Consider the following 22334-nt stretch of genomic DNA (forward strand, 5'->3'; position numbering starts at 1 on the left):
AAATTAAATGATAGAGAGTACTTCCGGTATGCACAAGTCTACCATGCGCTGTGTTCCGTCTTCCCGGACGCCACTGCTATCCCCGAAGATTCCCCGCTGGAGGATAGAGTGTTGGATGGCTATGTGCCAGACAGCACTATCTCTCTGATCTACAAAAAACTTATTAACGATCGCGCGGACTTGCTGATCCGTCTCCGGGAGGCATGGACGGGCGACGGCTTGGAACTGGACGATGAGGACTGGGTATCGGCGGTGGCCTCCCCGAAAGAGGTGGCGATCCCGGCCCGCTTACGATTTGTACAGCTGAAGATCCTCCATAGAGTGTATGTCACGGGGCCCGGTTTGCTACGTATGGGTTACTCGAGGGATGGAATGTGTAAGCGTGGATGTGGTCTGTCGGGCACCTTCCTTCATATCCTATGGGAATGTTTGGAGGTTGTGCGATTTTGGAACGGTATCCACGCCGTAATGGAGGAGGTCACGCACGTTGCTCTGTTGCCAGAGGCTAGGAGGTGTTTGTTGAATGTCTGGGAACCGAATGACTATAATGTGGCACAGACGCAGTGGGTGACTCTGGGGTACATGGTGGCTAAGCGCAACATAGCACAGCTGTGGGGCTCCCCGAGGCCGCCCACGATCGCGGTATGGAAGGAGAATATGGACTGGTGTATGTTTAGGGAAAAGACGGTATATGTGGCGAGAGGCAAGCCTGGGAAGTGGACGAAGGTATGGGGTCCATGGAATTCATATCGTGGACATATCTGCACCCCGCCTCTGCCATTAGAGATCGATATTGCTTTGTCCCCCTAGCCACGCATTCTGCGGGATTGTGTGAAGTGTGTTCCATGTTTTGTCTTCCCATTGCCCCCCGCTGCCACTTCCTGTCAAGAACTGCTTCGGGTACTGTACGTTCTCCCCCGTCCTGGGAAGCGCACGCTGCTATTTCGGACTCTCATTGCCTTGAGTGTGTTTTGCATTTAATAGAAAATGAAACTGTTTTTTCCGATTGCTCTTGGCCTATGGCCACGGCCTGTTGCATGTGCTCACGAACTGCCGGGAGCTTCGCTTCTGGTTCATTTGAATGTGTGGCGTTGCATTGCGGGCCCTCGGGCTCTGTAGCGGCCGGCCTCGGTGGTTGTAGGCCCTTGTATGTATTTTATTGTGTAATAAAGGTTTCTTTAAGAAAAAAAAAAAAAAGATACATAAACAAATATTTTAGATCAAAACAGGACCTCACATATGAGAAATGAGAGGGTGTCACAAAGATTTTTTGCTGTAATATTAGTGTGCTGCTGCTGTGTTGCAATATTACAAACACACATCACTAATCCGGAGTATTAGGTGTGAACACTTTTGAGAGTTTGGATAAGTGTATCTTCTGACTGCCAGTGACCTGGTCAAAAAGGACATGAAAGAGCTGAAATTGAATTATAAATTCAAAACTGTTCCACACATATGCCCACAAAATCCTTTTGACCAGGGCCCACAAATTCCTTAAGATGTCACTGCCAACCACATCCAAGAATAGGAGCCGAGACGCGGGGTGTCAAGGACTGGCAATACCCACCTGTCCCATCTCATGTCAGAAAAGGGTTTGATTCCCAGACACTGCCTCTTAACAATTAATCAACCCACCCACCCCAGTGCGGCACAGGATCAGGTCTGGATCGGCCTATAGGGCAATAGGATGGTGCTCGATAAGCTGGTCTGACAGGTCAGTTTGTATGCTGGCTTTATGGCTGGGTGGGCCGGAGTCTTTTCCTGGTGATTTCCCTGATATTACCACGTTTTTAGCTAACTGCTTCGCTAATGGGGTCCACTTTTTTTTTTTGGTGCCCTGGCCATTTATGTGTCTCAGTCCGACCCTGCACAGCATCACAACACCCCTGATGCCCCTTACTCCATGAAAAGGGAAGGAAGCAGGGCAGGGATCATCAGCAGCTGTTCCAGGAGGCGAAGAGGTACACGACAAAAGGAAAGACTAGCAGCAAGCCAGAGATAAAGAATATGAACTCATGGAAGACAGGCGTCCAAGCGGCGCCCGTACATCACCCTTAAAAGCAGCTCGTTTGCATATAGAAGTTGAAGCCAAGTTGGAGCGCGTCAAACACAGACAAGAAAAGACGGACGGTCTTGGAGGATCTATGGCTCCTCTCAGGCGCGCAACACCCATTGGGCTCACCGGGCTTCAGCCCCCCCCCCGTCATGTGCGTCAGCCCGGCTGAGACAGCCTCGCGGGCTGGCGTCCGTCTAATTGCAGCCGGACCCGAGTACTTAACAGGTCTTTAAAAGACCATTTACTCGTTAATGAGGCTTTTGTTGTATTTTCACCCCTTTTTACAGCCGCTCTGCCTATGGCTGGAAGACTTAGCCCCCCCCCCGAAATTTTTTCAGCCCCCCCCGAAATTTGTCTCTAGTTGCCCGCCTGGCTCCTCTGTGCCCAGCCGTGGCCCGTGCAGGTAAGAGCAGTGGGGCGGGTGGGGCTGGGTAGTGGCGAGATTCGACAGACGACCAAGAGGGAAAATTAAATAAATAATGTTCCCTCGTGTTGTCTGTCAAAATGCCCCCCTTCCCTCCCCACTCCCGGCCACACCGCTCTTACCGCGTGGCTGTCTATGCCCCAGGATTAGGCGGGGTTGAGATGGATGGAATAAAATTAGAGATTTCCCCCAAAAGAGTTGAAAATGGGATCCAATAAGAGGAGAACGGGCCTCCTCTCGTCAAGTGCGTAATGTGAGGAGGCTCGGGGTGGTCAGATAACCTGTGCGCAGCGTCATAGTCATACTTTGAAACTTTTGAACTGGGTTGGAGGAAAAAGGAGAGAGGAAACGAGACAGCAAATCCATACCCTTTGGGGGGTGGGGGGAGGCGTGTGCATAAAAAGCACTGAATGTACCTAAATGGTTTTTGCCTTGTTCAGAAACAGTTTTAATCTCTTATATTACATATAGCCTACCTTTTTGGAGGAAGGCGGAATGAGTACTAGTAGTATAGGTTGTATACTACTCGTCACCATGTATTTTTTGACAGGTGGCCACGCCCCTTTGACCACGCCCCTTTGGTCCGTGTGTCTATATTGGACGCGTTCCAAGTCTGCTTTTAATCGGGGTTTTAATCGGTCCTTATAACGTATTGATAAGATTATAGCATTTTATTGTTATATAGGTCGTTATTTTGTGAATCATGGCTTATAAAATGATACGGCGATGAAATAAAAAAAAAAAAAAAAAAAAAAAAAAAAAAAAAAAGCGTATAAAACGATAAGTTAGGATTTGTGAATCAAGGCTTATAAAATGATACGGCGATGAAATCATAAAGCGTATAAAACGATAAGTTAGGAATTGTGAATCAAGGCTTATAAAATGATACTGCGATGAAATCAAAAACGTATGAATCAACCACGCATGCAGGAGGGTTGCTAAGAAGTGGGGGTAGTGTGAAATACGAGTCTACAAACATACCGCGGGGCGTGTCTAGTATGTTCACAGAGGATATAAGCCAGCATTCCGAGGACCGTGTGTTAAGAAACCCCCGCTTTTTTCCGACAAAGAAAAGCTCGAGCTTTAAGACAACTTTGAGAATGTCTTGCTCTAGCGTGGAAGCGGGACCCCTTGGAGAAACTATAACAGCGATGCTGAAGGAAGCGGCAAATGCTGCAGACGACGCTGCAGAACTCGACGATAGTGATAAGGAAAATTGCGCGCCAACAACGCCTGCGGGTACTACGTCGGAGATGTCGTCGGCGATGCTGAATAAAAAGCCCGAGACAGACGTCGAGGCATCGGCTATGCCGAATATAAAGCCCGAGACCGGAGCCTGCGAAGAGGCGGTTGGTGGCGTTGCTAAAATGGCGAGCAATACCTCCGATGCTACAGACGGCGGTGGAAGAGCGGAACCAAGTGAAGATGACGAGGGTATTGACCTGCAAGAGCCTGAACCCGAGGACTCCAGCGACTGTACAGAGATGGATTCCGGAGAAGAATCTGTAAACGAAACAGAAAAGTGCGAAGTTGGAAAACGAAAAGTAAGTACGAACCGCAATTTTTCGGCAAATCCTCTGGGGTGTTTAAGAGTGTGATGATGAGGCGTGTAGTTGTGAGGAAGGCTGAGGTCGAAAAACCCCTTTTTTCTTTTTATCAGCAAAAGAGAGGAGGAGGAGCCCCAGGCGACAAAACCGCTAGCACGACTATGGAAGTCACACAGCCATCGCTACGTTTTTCATGTCTCTGCTGCTCAAGACAGAAAAAACTTGCCGTAACGCATAAAAACTGCAGCTGTAAGCGCTTAGACGCAATTGTACAATTTTGTCGTGGTGAAAGTTGGAGCACGGATCGATATCGCGGACTTTTGACAGCGATAGCCGCGATCATAAAATTGTGCTTAAAGGCGGGGTGGTACGACGAATGCGAAGGTTGTAAAATTGACGACCCGAGTCAGTTGCATCACGACTGTCTCACGACGGGTGATGAATATGAAGACAGTTTGATACGGAAACTATGTTACAAGCTGGACCCCTATAAGATTATGGCGACGTTGGGGGCGGTCTATGGCTTGAAAGAAATGTCAGTACCCGAAGATTGTAGTAAGATGATTGCGAATGTTTTAAAGTATATTAAGAGAGTACAGTCCCCATCAGAGCATGTGAAAAGTATGTATGAAGCGGGTGATGAAGACATACGCTTGATAATGAAACAGCATTTGAGAAGGAAGAATTACCGTAGATATTTTAAGATCAAGTATCTTTACAGGAGTTTAAAACCGAGGAACATGACATTTCTTAATGTAGAGTAAATGAAAACATGATGATCTTCGCGATTGCTACTATTATGTATGTGTGTTTTTCCGTTGCAGGAAAGTGTGTTTCGACACATGGTTGAGATCGGCGTGCGACCGAGCGTTAGATGCCTGGAAGACGCTTTTTATTTTCTGATCAGAGCAAAGATGGCGTACCCCAAACCAGTGTTTCGCCCGACCGCGCTATGTCGTAACAAGCGATGTGAAATCATCGAAGAGCTTGAAAAAGAACTGGGTCAGAAACCTAGAGGCTTTTACGACGTTGAAAAGAGCAAAATCTTCTTGGGCGCTGACGACGTGCTCGAAGATTGCATCGACAATTATATCAGGCGGACATTTTGCACCCTAGGAACTACTCTGAATAAGAAACAGTTTTTCAATTTCATGAATACAATATCTGATTTGTTTTGTCGAGCCTTCTTGAAGGGGCGTGGGGAGGATGTAAGAAGACTGGTACCGTTCATAGCTAGCAAAATCCAAATATTGATTCTACGTCACGAGTTTTTGAGAGCATTGTGTTAAATATCTATGTTTTTATCGTTATTATCGTTTATAGCGCTGTACATTCCTATATTACCAGTTTAAATCATACACTGTTTAATTCGTGTGTTATTAAATAATCTACTATTGTAAAATAAACCGGCTTCTAGTTCTGATTATTTGATAAAGAAAAATAATAAAACAAAAGTGAATTAATAGAATAGGGGGGCGGGAGTAGGGGTTGCGGTATTTTAGTTCAAGAAGCGCTACGATGCAGAAGCTTTTCAAAAGAGTTTATTACAACCCCTCGAAAGTTGGTAGTTTTGGCGGTGTAGAAGCCTTGTACAAGGAGAGCAAAATCCACAACGACGGTGTTAAAAGAACACAGGTACGCGACTGGTTATCGGGCGAAGATGCCTACACGCTACATAAGGGGTCGAGAAAGCGCTTTCAAAGACGGCGTGTGATAGTCAGCGGCTTAAATCATCAATGGCAAGCGGACCTTCTAGACGTCCGTGAACATGCCGCGGTTAATGATGGTGTAAAATTTATATTAACGGTGATAGACGTACTGTCAAAGTATGCATTCGCCGTTGGCCTGAAGGAAAAATCGGGGAGCTCGGTCACAAAAGCCTTTGATTACATTTTCAGCAGCGGGAGAATTCCTAAAAAGTTACAAACAGATAGAGGAAAAGAGTTTGAAAACAAGACGCTAAAAGCTCTGCTGAACAAGTATGGTGTAAAACATTTTGTTACAAACAACGAAGTGAAGGCGGCGATTGTAGAAAGATTCAACAGAACTCTCAAGGCACGAATTTGGCGGTATTTTACAGCGTACAACACATTTCGTTATATAGATCGTTTACAAGATTTTATTGAAAGTTACAATCATAGCTATCATAGAACCATTAAGACGTCCCCTGTAGAAGTATCCCCGCAAAATGAGTTGAAAATTTGGAGAACTGTGTACGGGTCCGTGTTCACCAACAACCCTGTTTCAAAAAACACGCTCAAAAAAGGTGATCATGTTAGGGTATCTAGATGCAAGGGGGTATTTCAAAAGGGGTATGAGCAGACTTTTACAGATGAGATCTTTGTGATAGACAAGATTTCCAAGCATTCAGGCGTTACAGTTTTTAACTTAAAAGACTATGCTGGGGAGGAGGTCGAAGGGTGTTTTTACAAAGAAGAGCTGCAAAAAATAAAACAGGATCAAGATCGTGTGTACCGTATTGAGAACGTTTTGGCAAAGAAGGGGCACGGGGCACAAAGACAGTGCCTAGTTAAATGGCGGGGATGGCCTGATAAATTTAATAGTTGGGTCTCTGAGAGTGAATTAAAGGATATACAAAGTCTACAACAGCGGATATAGGCATTTAGGTACCGCGGAAGCGCCATGGAGGTCGGACCTTTTTATCTGACGCTCCCGAGTAACGCGTCTTTGGACACTTTCCCTAATAACAAAATTTCAAATTTTACGGTGAAACTAGCAAAACCTATTCATCTACAAGGAGATTGGGAGGTGGCCCTAACAGAAATTCAGTACCCGCACACGTGGGACACTTTTGAAACAGAGGATGTTAGATTTACGGTGGTACGCAAGAAGGAAAGCGCCCACGAACTTTCTTTCCCGCCGGGGCACTATGACAACATACGAGACATTGTAGAAGTAATGAATAAATCCATTGGTAACATATCGGAACTTGTTGACCTTAGATTAACGTATGAACCACGACTTCGAAAAGTGCAGTTGAGGAATGCTCAAGACTACGGTATTTTGGTGCGTGAAAAACTGGGGAGAGTGTTGGGGCTGACGCCTAACGTTCACCACTCTTCATCAGCGGGGAAAGCCTACACGGATGTACACGGCGGATTTTATATGATGTTTGTATACTGCGACGTGATAGAGCATCAGAGAGTGGGGGATAGCTACGTGCCTCTCCTCCGGTGCGTGGAAATCACAGGCAAGAATAATAGCATGATAAACATCATTTACACCAAAAGAGATTATGTACCGATCAGCAAAAAACATTTTCACACAATAACTTTGGAACTGAAGGACGATTTGAACACTAATATAAGATTTAAAGTGGGTAAAGTCATAGCGAAGCTTCATTTCAGGCCGCGACGTGGTGAAGTGTACTAGAATAATGATTTTACCTGAAAATTACGGCGACGCGTCGCTCTATAGGGATTACTATAGAGCACAAGCCGGCTCAGGCCTCCCGGGGTTCCACGGGGCACCTATTATGTACGGGGCGGGTGTTGGCGGTATATTCAGAAGCCTTTTCAGAAAAGCAGTACCGCTTTTAAGAAGAGGGTTCCAGTTGGTAAAACCGCACGTGAAAACCGCTGCAGCAAATATTGCCCGAGACGTCGCAGGGCACGTTTCGGGGGCGGTGATGAAAAAGTTTACCAAAACGGGTCAAGAAGGCTCAGGTTTAATCTATCTCGAAAGAGGAAGGAAGAGAAAAAGGGGTGTATCACTAAGGGGGCCGCCCGCGTTCCTTCAAAGCGTTGTGAAGCGCCGGCGACCGGCTCAAAAGAGTTCGCTTAAGACCCGGAGAAGACACGGAAAAAAACGAGTCTCTAAGGGCAACATATTTTAAATCGGACCATGGCCTCCGTCCCTTGCGGTTCCCAGGAATGCACAAAGTCAGAGTTGGACCTATTCCAAGTACCACCAACGCAAACCAGCATTGAAAGTTCTCTATATGTCGAAGTACCGCCACTTTCAGCCCTGTCAGACACAGCCCCCTTAGAGTTCTTCATAGCTCGGTCGGATGACTACCTGGACCTTTCAGCTACCCTGATTTATCTGTCGTGCAAAATTACTAACGCAGACGGATCCGATTTGGACGCCGCAGCCCGAGTGGCGTTTTCTCCATACCCCATAGCCTCACTTTTTAACCAACTGGATGTGAGCCTCGGCGACCGGCTCATCAGCCAGTCAAACAACACGTATCCATACAGGGCTTATCTCGAAACGGTACTTAATTATGGGGACCCCACTTTAAAACGCCAACTTTCTGCAGGTCTCTTCTACAGAGACACCGCTGGAGAGCACGAGGACACGACTTTAAACGGTGCTAACGCGGGATTTAAGAGCAGAGCTAGCTTTACAGCCCGAAGTCGTAAAGTGGAACTGATTGGGCAATTACACTGCGATTTATTTTTCCAAGACAAATTAATGCTTAACGGTCTAGATGTGAAGATTAAACTGATTCGAAATAAAGACACTTTTTGCTTAATGAGCGGCGACGCAGAAAATTACAAAGTGCATATCTTAGCGGCGTCACTATTTGTGAAACGTGTCAAAGTGAGCCCAGTGGTGCGTTTAGCTCACGCCGAGACTCTGTTAACCAGTAATGCCAAGTACCCCATCGAAAGAGTGGAGCTCAAAGTGTTCAGCATCCCAGCCGGTGCGCTACTATCGAATACTGAGAATATTTTTTTCGGATTTTTGCCAAGAACTGTAATAGTAGCGCTGGTCGATAACGCAGCATTTAGCGGTGAATATGGCAGAAACCCCTTTAATTTCAAGCATTATAATATATCTCACAGCAGCCTCTCCGTAGACGGCCAAGCTATACCGGCAAAACCATACACGCCGTCATTTGGAACTGGGGGTGTGGCTAGAGAATATTTGGGTGTGCTGCAAGTTGCTGGGAAGTACGCATCAGACCGACCCTTCTTTGTGGATCGTGTAGAGTATTCGAAAGGCTATTCTATGCTGGCTTTCGATCTATGCCCTGACAACGACGTGGGTGGCGGCCATTTTTCGATACAAAAATCAGGCAATGTACGTCTGGAGCTCCGTTTTAGCGCCGCTCTACCGTCTACTATAAACCTTCTGATTTACGCTGTCTTTCAGAATGTTATACAGATTAACCATAGGCGAGAGGTGCTAATCGACTATATGTGATGAATACGTGGCAACTGGAACGTTTTCTCGCCAAAGACGAGATGGCAAAACATTCATTTTTAGGTGTATTCGCAGCTGACACTCTACCAATGTATCTGGGTAATCGCCAGCGACCGCTTCATTTAATAGTCAATACAGACGGTAAAGATCAAAGGGGTCGACACTGGTTAGCAATATTTCTAACAGAAAAGGACTCTGAGTTTTTTGACTCCTATGGCGTGCCACCAAACAGTTATCTGTACCCCAATACCATATGGCAATTTTTAAAAAGAAACACTTCAGGCCTAATAACATTTCATGAAAACCAGATTCAGGATGATGTATCATTTACCTGCGGGGCACATTGTTTGTTTTATTTATTTCATAGATGCCGTGGTGTAGACTTTGAAAGCATTTTAAAAATGTATTCAGCTGATTTGAAGGCAAATGATGCTCTAGTAACAAGGTTTGTGTTGAGGCAATTACGCAGATTGAAAAGAGGCCGTGTAAATAACAGACCGATGCAAAATTGTATTTCATTCACTGATAATATACATGTTTACAGTGTTTATGATAACTAGCAGACATCCACAAGGTCTATTTTACGCTCTCATTGGACTTTTAAAATCATATTTGTACCGAACATTTTTACTCTGTGATATAAAATGTATCTAAATAAATTGCATGAAAAAAGCCCTTAACTTTACGTGTCGGTCTGACTTTTTTCAGCACCTAGATGCCACGTTAATGCACCGTGGTTTATATTCATCCTGAAATGCTTAGACAGGCTATTGTCCGCATATGGTGCCTGGTGTGCTGTCGAGGTTTGCAAAAAATCTGAATAAAAAAAGGGGGGCCTAACTTTACGTGTCGGTCTGACTTTTTTCAGCACCTAGCTGCCACGTTAATGCACAGCTGTTTATATTCAACCTGAAATGCTTAGTGGATTATACCGTTTAATTCTCGACACACGAAGACATACGTGGTATTGTGAGTTGTGGCGGGAAACTGTCGGGTTTTGGGTATAAAAACGTGAGGTCTGCAAGAACATTCAGGCTGGAGCTCTCAGGAAAGCTACGACGCTCCAACCAACGGCGCTGGTGACACCTTCATTCTCCCACCACATCGGGCGCTTGAAAAGCTGAAGCCCCTGAAAGATTTCACCACCTGATGACTGAGCACCGTTTCCATTTATGAACATGTCTGAGGACCAAGAATTGTTGGTAAGAAGATTGTTTTATGTTTTTTATATAATCCTCTAGCTCTTTTTGAAGTTGCGCTTCTATTAGCGTCATCTCTCAAAGGTTAAATGCTTTTTTATCAGGGATGTAAGCTTTTTTTCCGGCTCAGACTGTCACACTAAGACGAATTAGACCGAAGTCCCGGGCAATGTTCTAACATGTGGTTCTAATTAAGTCTTTCGCTCCTCTGTCAAAAGGTTTTAAGCAATAGATAAAATTAGGTGAAACTCGGGGTGTTTTGAATTAACTGTAACTGCTAGTCAGGAACCGTGAAAGATGCATAAAAAAAAAAGTGTGTGTGTGTGTGTGTGTGTTTGCGTTTTGTTTTTTTTTTGTTTTGCCGGACCCCGTCTGAAATGCTCTAGCATGTGGTTCTAATTCAGTTTTTCACGTCGTCGTCAAAAGACTTTTAGTACTGTTACAGCAGCTGGCATTTTAAGCAATAGGAAATATGACATGACTCTCGGTGTGTTTAGATTTTGCACATGCTCTTACCTCAAAGACTATCTGCTCATTGATCCGTGTTTTTAAGTCAAGGACTAGTCCGCCTCCTTGCTTTACAGATCATGATTTAATAACGCTCGAGGTCTTAAATAATGTCACTATATAGCCTGGGGCCAGCGAGCCGGGGTTGAGCTGCGGCTTGAAAAGCAGCTAATTTGACAACTAAGGTCTGGGTCTATTTCTGCGGTCGTGTGTGTGTGTGTGTGTGTGTGTGTGTGTACTTTTGTTTGCATGAGCTTGTAAATACGTATAGCGGTGCTTTCAAGTAATTTAATTTAAACCAATATAGGAAATGTGTTACAGCTGTTTGCATTTTTGTCTTCGCAGGAAGTGGCCGAGGCGGCAGACGCACTTTTATTCGACACTGCGCTTGAAGGCCCTAATCCTATCGCAGCCAGTCAAATTTGCGGCTTCAGCGCGCATGCTGGTAAGAATTAATTCTCTTTTCTACTGGTAGTATGTTCTACCATAGACCATGCTGATGTGCGCGTGCTTGTGCGTGTGTGTGTGTGTGTGTGTGCTTGTGTGTGCGTGTGTGTGTGTGTGTGTGTGTGTGTGTGTGTGTGTGTGTGCGTGCTTGCGCTGCCACTCTCAGTCTAGTTGTAGCACTGATGACTATTGAGGACTCTTCCGACTGTTCATTGCTTGAATTAAAATTGTGTTTTTTGCTCTTACTTAGATAAAACTGATGATGCAATCTCCATCCAACACGTGCAGCAATCAAATACACAACAACCGGTTGTACAAAGGAGTTCAAGGTTGCCGCCTGACGATCTGAAAAGCAAAGGTCAGAAGCGTAAAGAAGCGAGGCGGCGAGAGCCACCACAAACATTGCAGGGTGGTTTTGGGGGGAGTACTGTTGGGGGGCCTGCATTGCATGAGTTTCCACCGGTGTCTGTAAATGGTGGCGGTTTGAGAAAGAGACACTCTGGCGGTAAAGAAAAGGGTGATCAAAAGCGCAATAGGAAAGCGAATGCTAATGATAACAATTCTGCTACTCTACAGACCTTCCAGGTTTCGAATTCAAACACGCCTACCCCTGGTTGCGTTCTCCCCAGCCGAAATTCAGAACAGATTCTAGGTGTCACAACGCACCCTTGCAGCGATACTCCGGTATTAGTGCACCCCCCACCTACTCCTACCCCCAAGTCTCACTCTCAACCATCAAAGAACTTGCATGCGCAACCAGCAAACGCCATTATTCCCCCCGATGAACAAGAAATAATTTCGCTGCTTGACGATGATGACTGTTGGGGGGAAAACGCGAATGTACCCGTTCAACAAAACAGATCAAAAGCAGGGCCAGCTGTACACAGCGAATGCTCCAAGAACCCACGCTCACAAGGGGGGTGTCACACAGATGTTACAATAGGAGGAGGACCCGCCATCACCAGTCCCCCAGTAAGGTTCGCACCAGGTGCTATTCACCATAATTTAAAGACTGAAATTGCCCACAGTGCTGCAGCAAACGGGGCGTCCGCAGCGGCGCTACAAGCTCCTAGACATAACCCCACACCACCCCTAAACATTACCGCAGTAACATCAGCATGCCACGATATTTTACCTTTAATAACAAACCTATGGGGAAGCACTCTTAACACAGCATCTATCTGCGAAGCTATTATTTTTGCTTTAAGTAATCGTGATACAGTAGCTCAGATACAAGCCATTGAACGCATCAAAGCTGGCATCGTACGTATACAGCAAAATTTAGAGAAATCACTTTCAGCTGCTTTAGTAACTGCTCAAAATCAGCTCGAGTCCTCTGTCTCCTCGCGCGCCATAGATGATGTCCTAAGTGTCAAAAAATCACTTAACGTTGAGATAAAGACACCACTTGACCCCCGCAGTGGGGCTGCTGCTGCTGCTGTTAAAGCTTCACTTCCCAGCGACGCGGCTGTACTTCAGGCAATTTACGCAATTTTTCCCCTAATAAATACCCTAGAAGGATTAGGCTTGAACTCTGCACCCGTCAGTTCATCCGTTTTTAATGTTCTACGTGTACAGGAAGCTTCCGGACATATCGGCGGCATAACAGATGTCAAACTAGCAGTAGAGGACGTGATCCAAAATACTCAGACTTCGCTCGCATCTATTTTAGCAGATGCCCAAGCCAACCTTGATTCCTTGAGTCTCGACTCGGGAAACTGATAATGACCCCCAAAGAGCATAGGTCGCCGAGAAGGTCTGAAACTACAGTCGCCAAACGTAAAGAGAAATGGTTAGCCGCTAAAGTAGTCAGAAATCGGTTAGCCAAAAACCTAAAAAGAGCCAAAAACCATTTGAGAAATATACGCCGTAATATTCAAAGCAACAATGGGTATTTACCACCGAGCCCCACGCAGTTAGAGCAAACACCTCAGAGAACAGCTGTCGCTTGCGATAATTCTAGCATCAGTAACAACCCTGCGCCGGTGTTTTTAGAAAGCGTGCGACAATATCAAAGAGTTATCAAAAAATTTAGAGCTATAGAATTTTATGAAGAATTTCGTTTTGTCAATCTTCATCTCATAGATTCTATTAGACTGGCCCTAGAAGCGGTTATTAACTCTATCCAACTGCTGCTGGACCAAATGGCCCCAGACATAGGCCCCAACGATTATGTACAAATTCGCCTGAGCGGCGGTGGTCTGGCTAACTCTTTTTACACTCGCAGGCTACCGCATCACGACCTAGATGCCTCAGATTTCTTAAACAAAATTGTTGACATGATGAATAGCAATGCAGAGATTCTGGGGTCACAAAGTTTAACACTTGTTGTGACTGTGATAAAAAGTAGGGGCGGCGGTGCCAGACGGGCTCTAAATTCTGTATTGTTTACTAAGATCATTCAAAAGAAACGTCGATGGTTGATTGATTTGAACAACACAGCTGGAAATTTGTGCCTGGCGGGGTGTTTGGCAGGGTTATTGGCTCACGGTCAATCTACGGATAGAACGTTGACAGAGCAGGCACAGTTAATGCACGATGCCCTAAACATCCCCCCAGATACGGACGTCTCTTTGCAAGACATAGAAGCATTTGAAAATTACTTGGGTGTGACGATTAAAGTATTATATCACGAAGGCGGCTGGCGTTATTTCACCAGCGGTACCGCCAACAAATCTAAAATTCTGTTTGTTCTTTTACATGAAAGCCATTTTTACGGTGTGAAAGATATAAAAAAATTCCTCGGCGCTAGGTATTACTGCGAATATTGCCATTCGGCCTATACCCACAAATACAATCACTCGTGCGCAGACTTCTGCAAAGCGTGCGTTACGAACGATTGCCATGACATTGCCAACGATCTCCAAAGGTGTCCGCGGTGTCGACTGTTTTGTCGTTCTTCGGAGTGTTTAGAGCGTCATCGTGCTTTAGCCGTGGCGGGGGAGGTGAGCTGTCTCAGCAAAAAGTTGTGTGATTCGTGCGGTCTCTACGGCCCCGAAAGTCATGAATGCGAAGGCCTTGAATGCGGTGTCTGTAAAGCCCGGGTGTTTTCATTTGATTCACATCTCTGCTTTATGAGCAGACTCAAACCGCCGACCAAAACAAATGATTATATATTCTACGATATGGAGTGCCGTCAGGAAAATATCATTCACGAGCCAAATTATATTTTTGCCAGACATATTAATGGTGAGCCTACTTGGGAGTTTTCAGGTCCTACATGCGTCAATGATTTTATCAACACATTCATTACACCCCGATTTCAAAACTATAGTTTTCTCGCACATTTCTCTAAAGGATATGACTGTTATTTTGTAGTGAAAGCTCTAGTGCTTGAAAAGGTGGCAATGTCACTGATCACTCAGGGAGGAAAGCTCATGTGCGTTACAACCAAAGTACTCAATATCAGGTTTATAGACTCTATAAACTTTTTGCCCATGAAACTCAGTAAACTTCCACAGGCAATGGGTTTCCAAGAGTCTAAAGGGTATTTCCCGCATTACTTTAACACTTTGCAGAACCAAAAATACGTTGGTGCTATGCCCTCAGCAGAATTTTACGGTGTAAACTATATGTCACCCTCTGAGAAAACAGAATTTGTGTCCTGGTATGAATCGAACAAAGATCGGGAGTTTGATTTCCAGAAGGAGCTGTCTCATTACTGCCAACAAGATGTGAACATTTTAAGAGAGGCGTGTATCCGCTTTAGAGAAGGCGTCATTGCCATGTCTAGCAAGCAAATCTTGGTGAACCCGGGTCAGGCCAATGAGTATGCCTATGTTGACTTCATCGACCCCTTTCAGTACATCACTTTAGCTTCAGTCTGCTTGGCGATGTTCAGATTTTGTTTTTTAAAACCTTACACATTAGCGTTGCTACCTCGTGATAATTATCACAGACAGCAAAAGAGATTCTCAACACCCGCTATTCAATGGTTGATGTATTTGGAATACAGTGAAAAAATCACCATCCGTCACGCTTTGAGGGGCGGGGAGCTTAAAATTGGGTCCTATTTTTTAGATGGTTATGCCAATATTGACGGGGTCCCTACTGCCTTTGAATTTAATGGTTGCTTTTTTCACGGCTGTCCAATTTGTTACGCCGGAAACGATTTTAATAAGATGACCGGTTGTACATATGGTCAGTTGCTTAACCGCACAACTATTAAACAGGAGTTTTTAAAAAGACGCGGCTTCAACGTCAGAAGTATTTGGGAACACGCGTGGCGTGAGCAGTTAACATGTAATCTAGATCTGCAGACTTTTATCAAGGATCGTGACTTACCCGAGCCCTTGAAACCGCGTGATTCTCTCTACGGAGGACGAACCAACGCCGTTACTCTTTATCGAAAGGCCTCTGGTGATGAAAAGATTTTTTACTATGATTTTACCAGCTTATACCCCTTTGTTAACAAGACAAAAGTCTACCCTGTGGGACATCCTAAGATCCTTTATAAAGATTTTGGAGCCCCTCAAATGTATTTCGGTCTAATCAGATGTAGAATTCGTCCGCCTAGAGGACTTTTTTTCCCGGTGCTTCCTTACAGATTCGAGGGAAAACTATTATTTACCCTGTGCCGCTCCTGCACAGAAGCCAGACAGACCTTCCGGTGTGATCACTCTGATGACGAACGTGCTCTGACCGGCACCTGGTGCACCGTAGAAGTGAATGTAGCTCTGAAAAAAGGCTATGTGATAGATCGCATTTATGAGATATGGCATTTTGAAAATGTTTCTAGTGATCTGTTTACCGACTACATCAACTTGCACCTTAGAGACAAGCAAGAAGCTTCGGGTTACCCCCAGTGGTGTAGTGATAATGCCGAGAAACAGAAGTACCGGAGGGAATATTTTCAGAAAGAGGGTATTCGATTGCGCTCTAATAAAATCCATGTGAACCCCACTAAAAGACAGATTGCTAAACTGTTTCTCAACTCTCTATGGGGAAAACTGGGGCAGAGAGAAGACCGCTCAGAAACTACTCTAGTGACAGAGCCGGATGAATTTGATCAGTACTTTTTTACTTCCTACTGCGAGGTGTCATCTTGCGAGTTCATAGATGATGATACCGCTTGTGTGTGTTGGCGGTATACCAAAGAACATTACCCGCCTTCATGCAACGCTAACATATTTATTGCCAGTTTCACCACCGCTTATGCTAGATTGGAGTTGTACAAGCTCCTGGAGTTGCTTCAAGACCGCTGTCTTTACCACGACACAGACTCTGTGATTTTTGTGAGCAAAAAGGGCGATGTTAACCCTCCGGTGGGTGACTATCTGGGGGAACTCACTAGCGAAACACCTCCCGATGAACACATCACAGAGTTTGTTTCAGCCGGCCCCAAAACCTACGGTTACCGCTTATCAGGCGGTAAAATCTGCTTGAAGGTGAAGGGGATCACCCTCAATGTTCAGAACCGCGAAAAAGTAAATTTTCAAAACTTAAAAGAGCTGGTCACTCAATATGCCAAGCACGCCGAAAGAGGTGAATGTGTTCCAGAAGATGAAAGCTTAGTAGTGCAGCACCCCTGCATTGTGAGAATTAAAAAACGTTGGGATATTGAGACACGCCCGCTTCGCAAAACGTTGAGGGTTGTATATGATAAGCGCGTTCTTAAAGAGGACTATAAAACCCTGCCCTACGGCTTTTAAGAGTTATGCAGCCTCTGTGTAAACACGGGGCTAGCGAGAAAAAGGACTTTCCGCTTTTGGTGTGTATAGTTTATTAGAGGTTGTTTAAAGTATGGATATTAGATTGCAACATCCGTTCTCATGCATCCTCGCAGGTCCTTCCAATTCTGGTAAAAGTTACTTTGTAAAAAAACTTTTGGAAAATGCGCATCAAATGCTGACCCAGCCACCCACCAACGTAGTGTGGGCCTATTCCTGTTGGCAGCGGCTCTATCAAGAACTCGCGCTAAAGCTTCCACACCTCAAATTTGTCGAGGGGCTCCCCGCCGCCTTAAATGATGACATTTTATTTCCACCCTCTAGTGTTAATATGTTAATTGTAGATGATCTAATGGCCTCTGCTTGTGACAGCGGTGAAATTGAAAAAGCTTTTACTCAGTATGTTCACCATCGTAATCTTAGCATTTTATACATTGTGCAAAACGTCTTCTGCCAAGGTAAGAGCTCACGAACCATCGCTCTGAACACCAAGTACATGGTGCTTTTCAAAAACCCCCGAGACAAGCTTCAAATAACGACTCTAGCCAGACAGATGTACCCGGGTCGCTCTAGTTTCTTTCTAGAAGCCTTTGAGGACGCCACTCAGAGCCCCTATGGGTATCTTTTTGTAGATTTAAACGCCGGCACGCCGGAGGATTACAGATTAAGGACCGGGCTTTTCCCACCGGATCTTCCTGTTGCTTATACTCTAAAAAAGTCCTACCCGGCTATAAAAAGAAGATAAATAAAAAGCAGCGCTCCAGTTTAGAGCTCCAACACACTCATGACCATGTCCAGCCGGATAGCGCGCAATCTAGCTCTTTTAAGACTGTTGGTTTCATCATCCCCACAACAAAGGAAAGCTCTTCTATGCTCCGCGTCTGACGATTTAGTAGCAGCGATATCGGAGATAGCCCTAAATACCTTGAAGGGCAATGTCCCTTTGAGTCCTCAACAGATCCGAGTGCTTAAAAAGAAAAGTAATCTTGTTAAAAAACTGAGCAATAAGAGGATCTCTATTAAAACAAAAAAAAGTCTTGTCAAGCAGTCTGGGGGCTTCATAGGATCGCTGCTAGGCATTGCTATCCCGCTTCTCTCGGGCCTGCTGCGCCGCCGGTGATGGCTCACATTGAAAAAATGTATCTCGTTCCTAAACATCAGCTAGACAGAATGCGGAGTCCCCCAAGCGCTGATACCGACATTAGAAAATCAGCCACGGATCTGTTGGACGCTGAGATGCGCAAAATTCTTCATCGTAGTGATTTACCGGTGCACGAGAAAGCTAAGCTTTATACCGCTATCCTTCAAAAGTATCTGAACTTTGTCCATCATGGTAAAATGGAAAAAGAGGGCCTGACTTTATTCATGCCTGAAAGTCAAGAGCCACCCGTTTCACCGGTCAGAGAGCCAGAATCACACGCCTTTAATCTAGTTAATGAAATCCTTGACAACGTTAACCCCCGGCACAAAAAGAAAGCAGAATTACTTCTTAATAAAATTCATCAAAATAAAGACATCGCTTTCTGGAATGATAAGGGGGAACTTCTTTATAAAGGTAATGTTATACGTGGTTCAAACCTGCATGATTTGATCAGAGGCGCCACCCAAACACACTCTTTTGCAAATAATAAAGCGCCTGTCGGTTGGGATGCCTTCATGCAGAGCCTAGCAGAACTGAACATTCCGACATCGGTGCTAGGAAATGGTGGTCATCGTATCCACTTAGAAGATTTAAAGAACAACGCCGTTGCACCATTTGTTATCCCTTCTCCCCCCGCATCACCATTTTCACTGACCCCTCGAAGAGCACCGACGCTTGCCCTCCGTGATACCGCTGACAATGCTCACGAACCCGTAACAACACACGGCCAAGCACTCCCGCCAAAAAAAAGAAAACACTTCGCGAGATTGCCATGGTTGTCTGTTTAGCACCCGTGACTTATAATAGAGACCTATGCTTTTTACTGGGTAACTAAATATTTTTTTATGTAAATACCTCATCTGTATCACAACATATAGTTTTTGTATAATTTTATGCCCGGTGGCCATACTGCGTATTACTGGTTGATGTTAATACGCTATGGTTTCTTGATTTTTATGTACATCATTTTGTTTTCAGTGTTGATACTGTGATTTATATGCCAAGGTGCATAATGTATTTGCTAACTACGGCTACCTCATTATTCAACTATAAGCTTAAATATGTGAATTCTATATTTATATATGTATTATCGCTATCCGTGATTATTATAAGTTAACAACGATAAGCTGTGATTCTTCTTTTAAAAAATGTATGTAACTTCCGCATATTTGATGTCTGCTGTTGATACTGTGATTCATATGTCTTGGTTTATAATGTATTTGAGAACTACCGCTACCTCACTATTCAACTATAAGCTTGACTATGTGTTTTCTATACTTTACAAATGTTTTATAGCTATCTGTGATTATTACCGGGTACCAAAAATATGCTGTGATTCCTTTTTTAATGTAACTTCCGCAGATTTTATGTGTGCTGTTGATACTGTGATTTATATGCAATGGTGCATATTATATTTGATAACTACCTCTACCTCATTATTCAACTATAAGCTTGATTTTCTTTTTTTTTTCTATTGTCACTAAATGCTGTCAGTATATGTAATTCCATATAATGAAACTGTAATTACATAAAATGTGATTTTCTGTTATGTAAAAAATGGTTTCAATTAAATTGTAAATATTGACCCAAAATAAAACTTCTCCGAGCTTTCATTTTACATTTAATAAAAGCAATTTGTTCTAAAACGCGTTATTATTCTTTTCAATAATGTGATGATGGGAAATGTATAAAATATCATTTTAATTCGTAGCTGCACCCCATATATCCGATTACTGAGCCCCCATAAACACGCCTAAAGCAAGACATGCCCGGGCATGCCTGGTCGATTTATACGTACTGAGTCCCCCATAAACATGCCTAAAGCAAGACATGCCCGGGCATGCCTGGTTGTTTTACACGCTTTATGATTTCATCGCCGTATCATTTTATAAGCCTTGATTCACAATTCCTAACTTATCGTTTTATACGCTTTATGATTTCATCGCCGTATCATTTTATAAGCCTTGATTCACAAAATAACGACCTATAAAACAATAAAATGCTATAATCTTATCAATACGTTATAAGGACGATTAAAACCCCGATTAAAAGCAGACTTGGAACGCGTCCAATATAGACACACGGACCAAAGGGGCGTGGTCAAAGGGGCGTGGCCACCTGTCAAAAAATACATGGTGACGAGTAGTATACAACCTATACTACTAGTACTTCTTTATACAAACCTGCATATATTGTACGAAAGCAATACTGCCATCTTGTGGTTGCATTAAAAAACATAGATGTATTATTAGAATTCCCTTCCAAAGTCACTGGATGAAAATAAGTTACCTACCTGTAACTGTAGTTCTCCAGTACTGGAATCTTTCATAGATTCACATGCTTGAATCATTCCTAGTCATCAAGATGGGAGTCCCACGGTACCTTAGAAAAGCAATGCAATGATAGGTGTAGACTATAAAGGCCCTGTGCCCTTCAGTTTAGTAAAATATCAGTCATTTTTTTACTCAAATTCTGTTTTTTTAATATTCCCCAAAACATTACAGTATGAATGCAATTGAAAAGAAAAAGACCTTCATTAGACAGTTACATAGCATTAGTAGTACACTGAGGACCTTATGCAAGCATTTCAACCCAATTGTCCGAGTCTTCTGGAAAGAAGAGAGTTCAAGGTCTACAAACGGACTCCTATTAAGGAGCTTAGTGGAGCCTGAGCAGAGGCCTATGTCCCGCTGACTTTTGATGATGTGCGCCCATTTGAAGGGTGAGACTAGTCAACAAATAAGAACTGGGGAGGAGGAAAGAGGGGAAAGGAGAACAAAGGATGCATAGTCGGTCTTTTGTGTTCTGGAAATTGGGAGTTATTAAGGGTGGGGAACGCACCGCTTATGCGTCACACAGGTGAAGAGCGCATATTCTGGGAGTTTGGAAGCACAAATATTCCATGCAAGACATATATTCTATAAGAGTTGTCCAGAGGCACAGACATTTCATGTCTTCCAAGATGGCCTTGGGGTGGCGTGACCAGTTTGCCCGCATCCAAGTAGTTAAGGAGTTTGTGATTGTGAGAACTGGATACTGTATTGAGTTGGAGGTACTTTGAAAGGGGGGAAAGCAATGCATCTGTAAGTGGAGGAGATGCTGTGGTGGAAGGGTGAGGTTGAGTGCCTATGATTTCTCTAGGTTGATCTTATATCCTGATAACCACTCATATGCCTGCAGGGTTTGGACTACTACAGAGAGGGGGATGTCTGGCTCTGTAAGGGTCAGGAGGAGGACATCAGCATATAATAGAACCTTGTGGTCTTGACACCTTGAAGGAGAATCCCATGATTTCAGCCGAGTGTCATAAGTAAATAGCAAGAGGTTCCAGTACAAGTGCAAATATGGGGGGAGATAAAGGGCAACCCTGTCAGGTACCCCAGGTTAGAGGGAAAGAGTGAATAGTCTGGTCATTGATGCGGATGGAGGTGGTGGGCACTGTTGGACTTGGCCCTTTTTGGCAGGTTCACCCCTGAACTCTTTGCCTTAAGCTCTGACATGGTGATAGTGGTTTTAGGCCTCTGAGCACTTTAGCACTGTGGTCCAGTGTAAAGTGTGTGCGCTCCCTGAGTGTGTGTGGTGAGATTGGCCTGCCCTCCCATAGGAATGCATGGGGGATAAGTGTGTCCATGGTAATTCCTAGTATGAGAGGAGTGCAGGGTCGTGTTTAGTATGTATGAACTCGTTAGGATAAATGCTGCGCAATGGTGTGCGCAGATTTATGGTGACTGGTGGAGAAATGCCACTTTTAGAAGTTGGCATTTCTGTGTGCTGTGTGTCTGCCTGCCTGATGTGAATTTAATGTCTGGCTTATGATTGACAGGAGCGGAGAGGTGTGGGTAGCTCCAGGAAGGGCAGGGTGAGTCAACTAGGCTGAATGGAACACCTGGGCTAAGAGTAGTGGGAGGGGAAATCCCCTGGCTCTGAATAGGACTGTGTCCAGGCTGTACAATGCTAGTTCCGCCCCCTGTGGTGTGTCTCATCACTGCGCCCCCACCGGACAAAGGGGAAGAGGAGCTTTGAAAACAAAGTGCTCCAAATCCTCCCTAAACCAGTTCTGACTGGTATCCCCAAGCCCTGTGCTGTGACACAAAGGGAAATGCTGATATAAATATAGGGGCTGTGACCCCATGAAAAGGTTCAGTTCTGTACTTTGGTGCTAAACCTGCTGG

General features: G+C 44.5%; 1 protein-coding gene across 2 annotated transcripts; it reads left to right on the forward strand.

The window, feature by feature from the left end:
• Window positions 1-3478: 3478 nt before the first annotated feature.
• Window positions 3479-5433, forward strand: LOC146798604 (uncharacterized). 2 transcript variants are annotated; one of them, XM_085625908.1, is made up of 2 exons: window positions 3479-4024; window positions 4141-5433. In XM_085625908.1, exons 1-2 carry the CDS (start codon window positions 3479-3481, stop codon window positions 4789-4791), a joined length of 1197 nt encoding a protein of 398 aa, XP_085482034.1. In that variant the 3' UTR covers window positions 4792-5433. The 2 variants fall into 2 exon arrangements, with proteins under 2 accessions (XP_085482034.1, XP_085482035.1); XM_085625909.1 differs by having other exon boundaries at window positions 4852-5433.
• The last annotated feature ends 16901 nt before the right edge of the window (window positions 5434-22334 follow it).

This window comes from Triturus cristatus, chromosome 9 (assembly GCF_964204655.1).
Source record: "Triturus cristatus chromosome 9, aTriCri1.1, whole genome shotgun sequence".
In the NCBI taxonomy this organism is placed as follows: Eukaryota; Metazoa; Chordata; class Amphibia; order Caudata; family Salamandridae; genus Triturus; species Triturus cristatus.

Excerpts from the sequence above, each read along its gene's own strand:
- LOC146798604 (XM_085625908.1), top strand. The coding sequence starts at position 3,479 with ATGTTCACAGAGGATATAAGCCAGCATTCCGAGGACCGTGTGTTAAGA. Across the intron at positions 4,025-4,140 it reads GCGAAGTTGGAAAACGAAAA|CAAAAGAGAGGAGGAGGAGC; the intron begins GTAAGTACGAAC and ends TCTTTTTATCAG.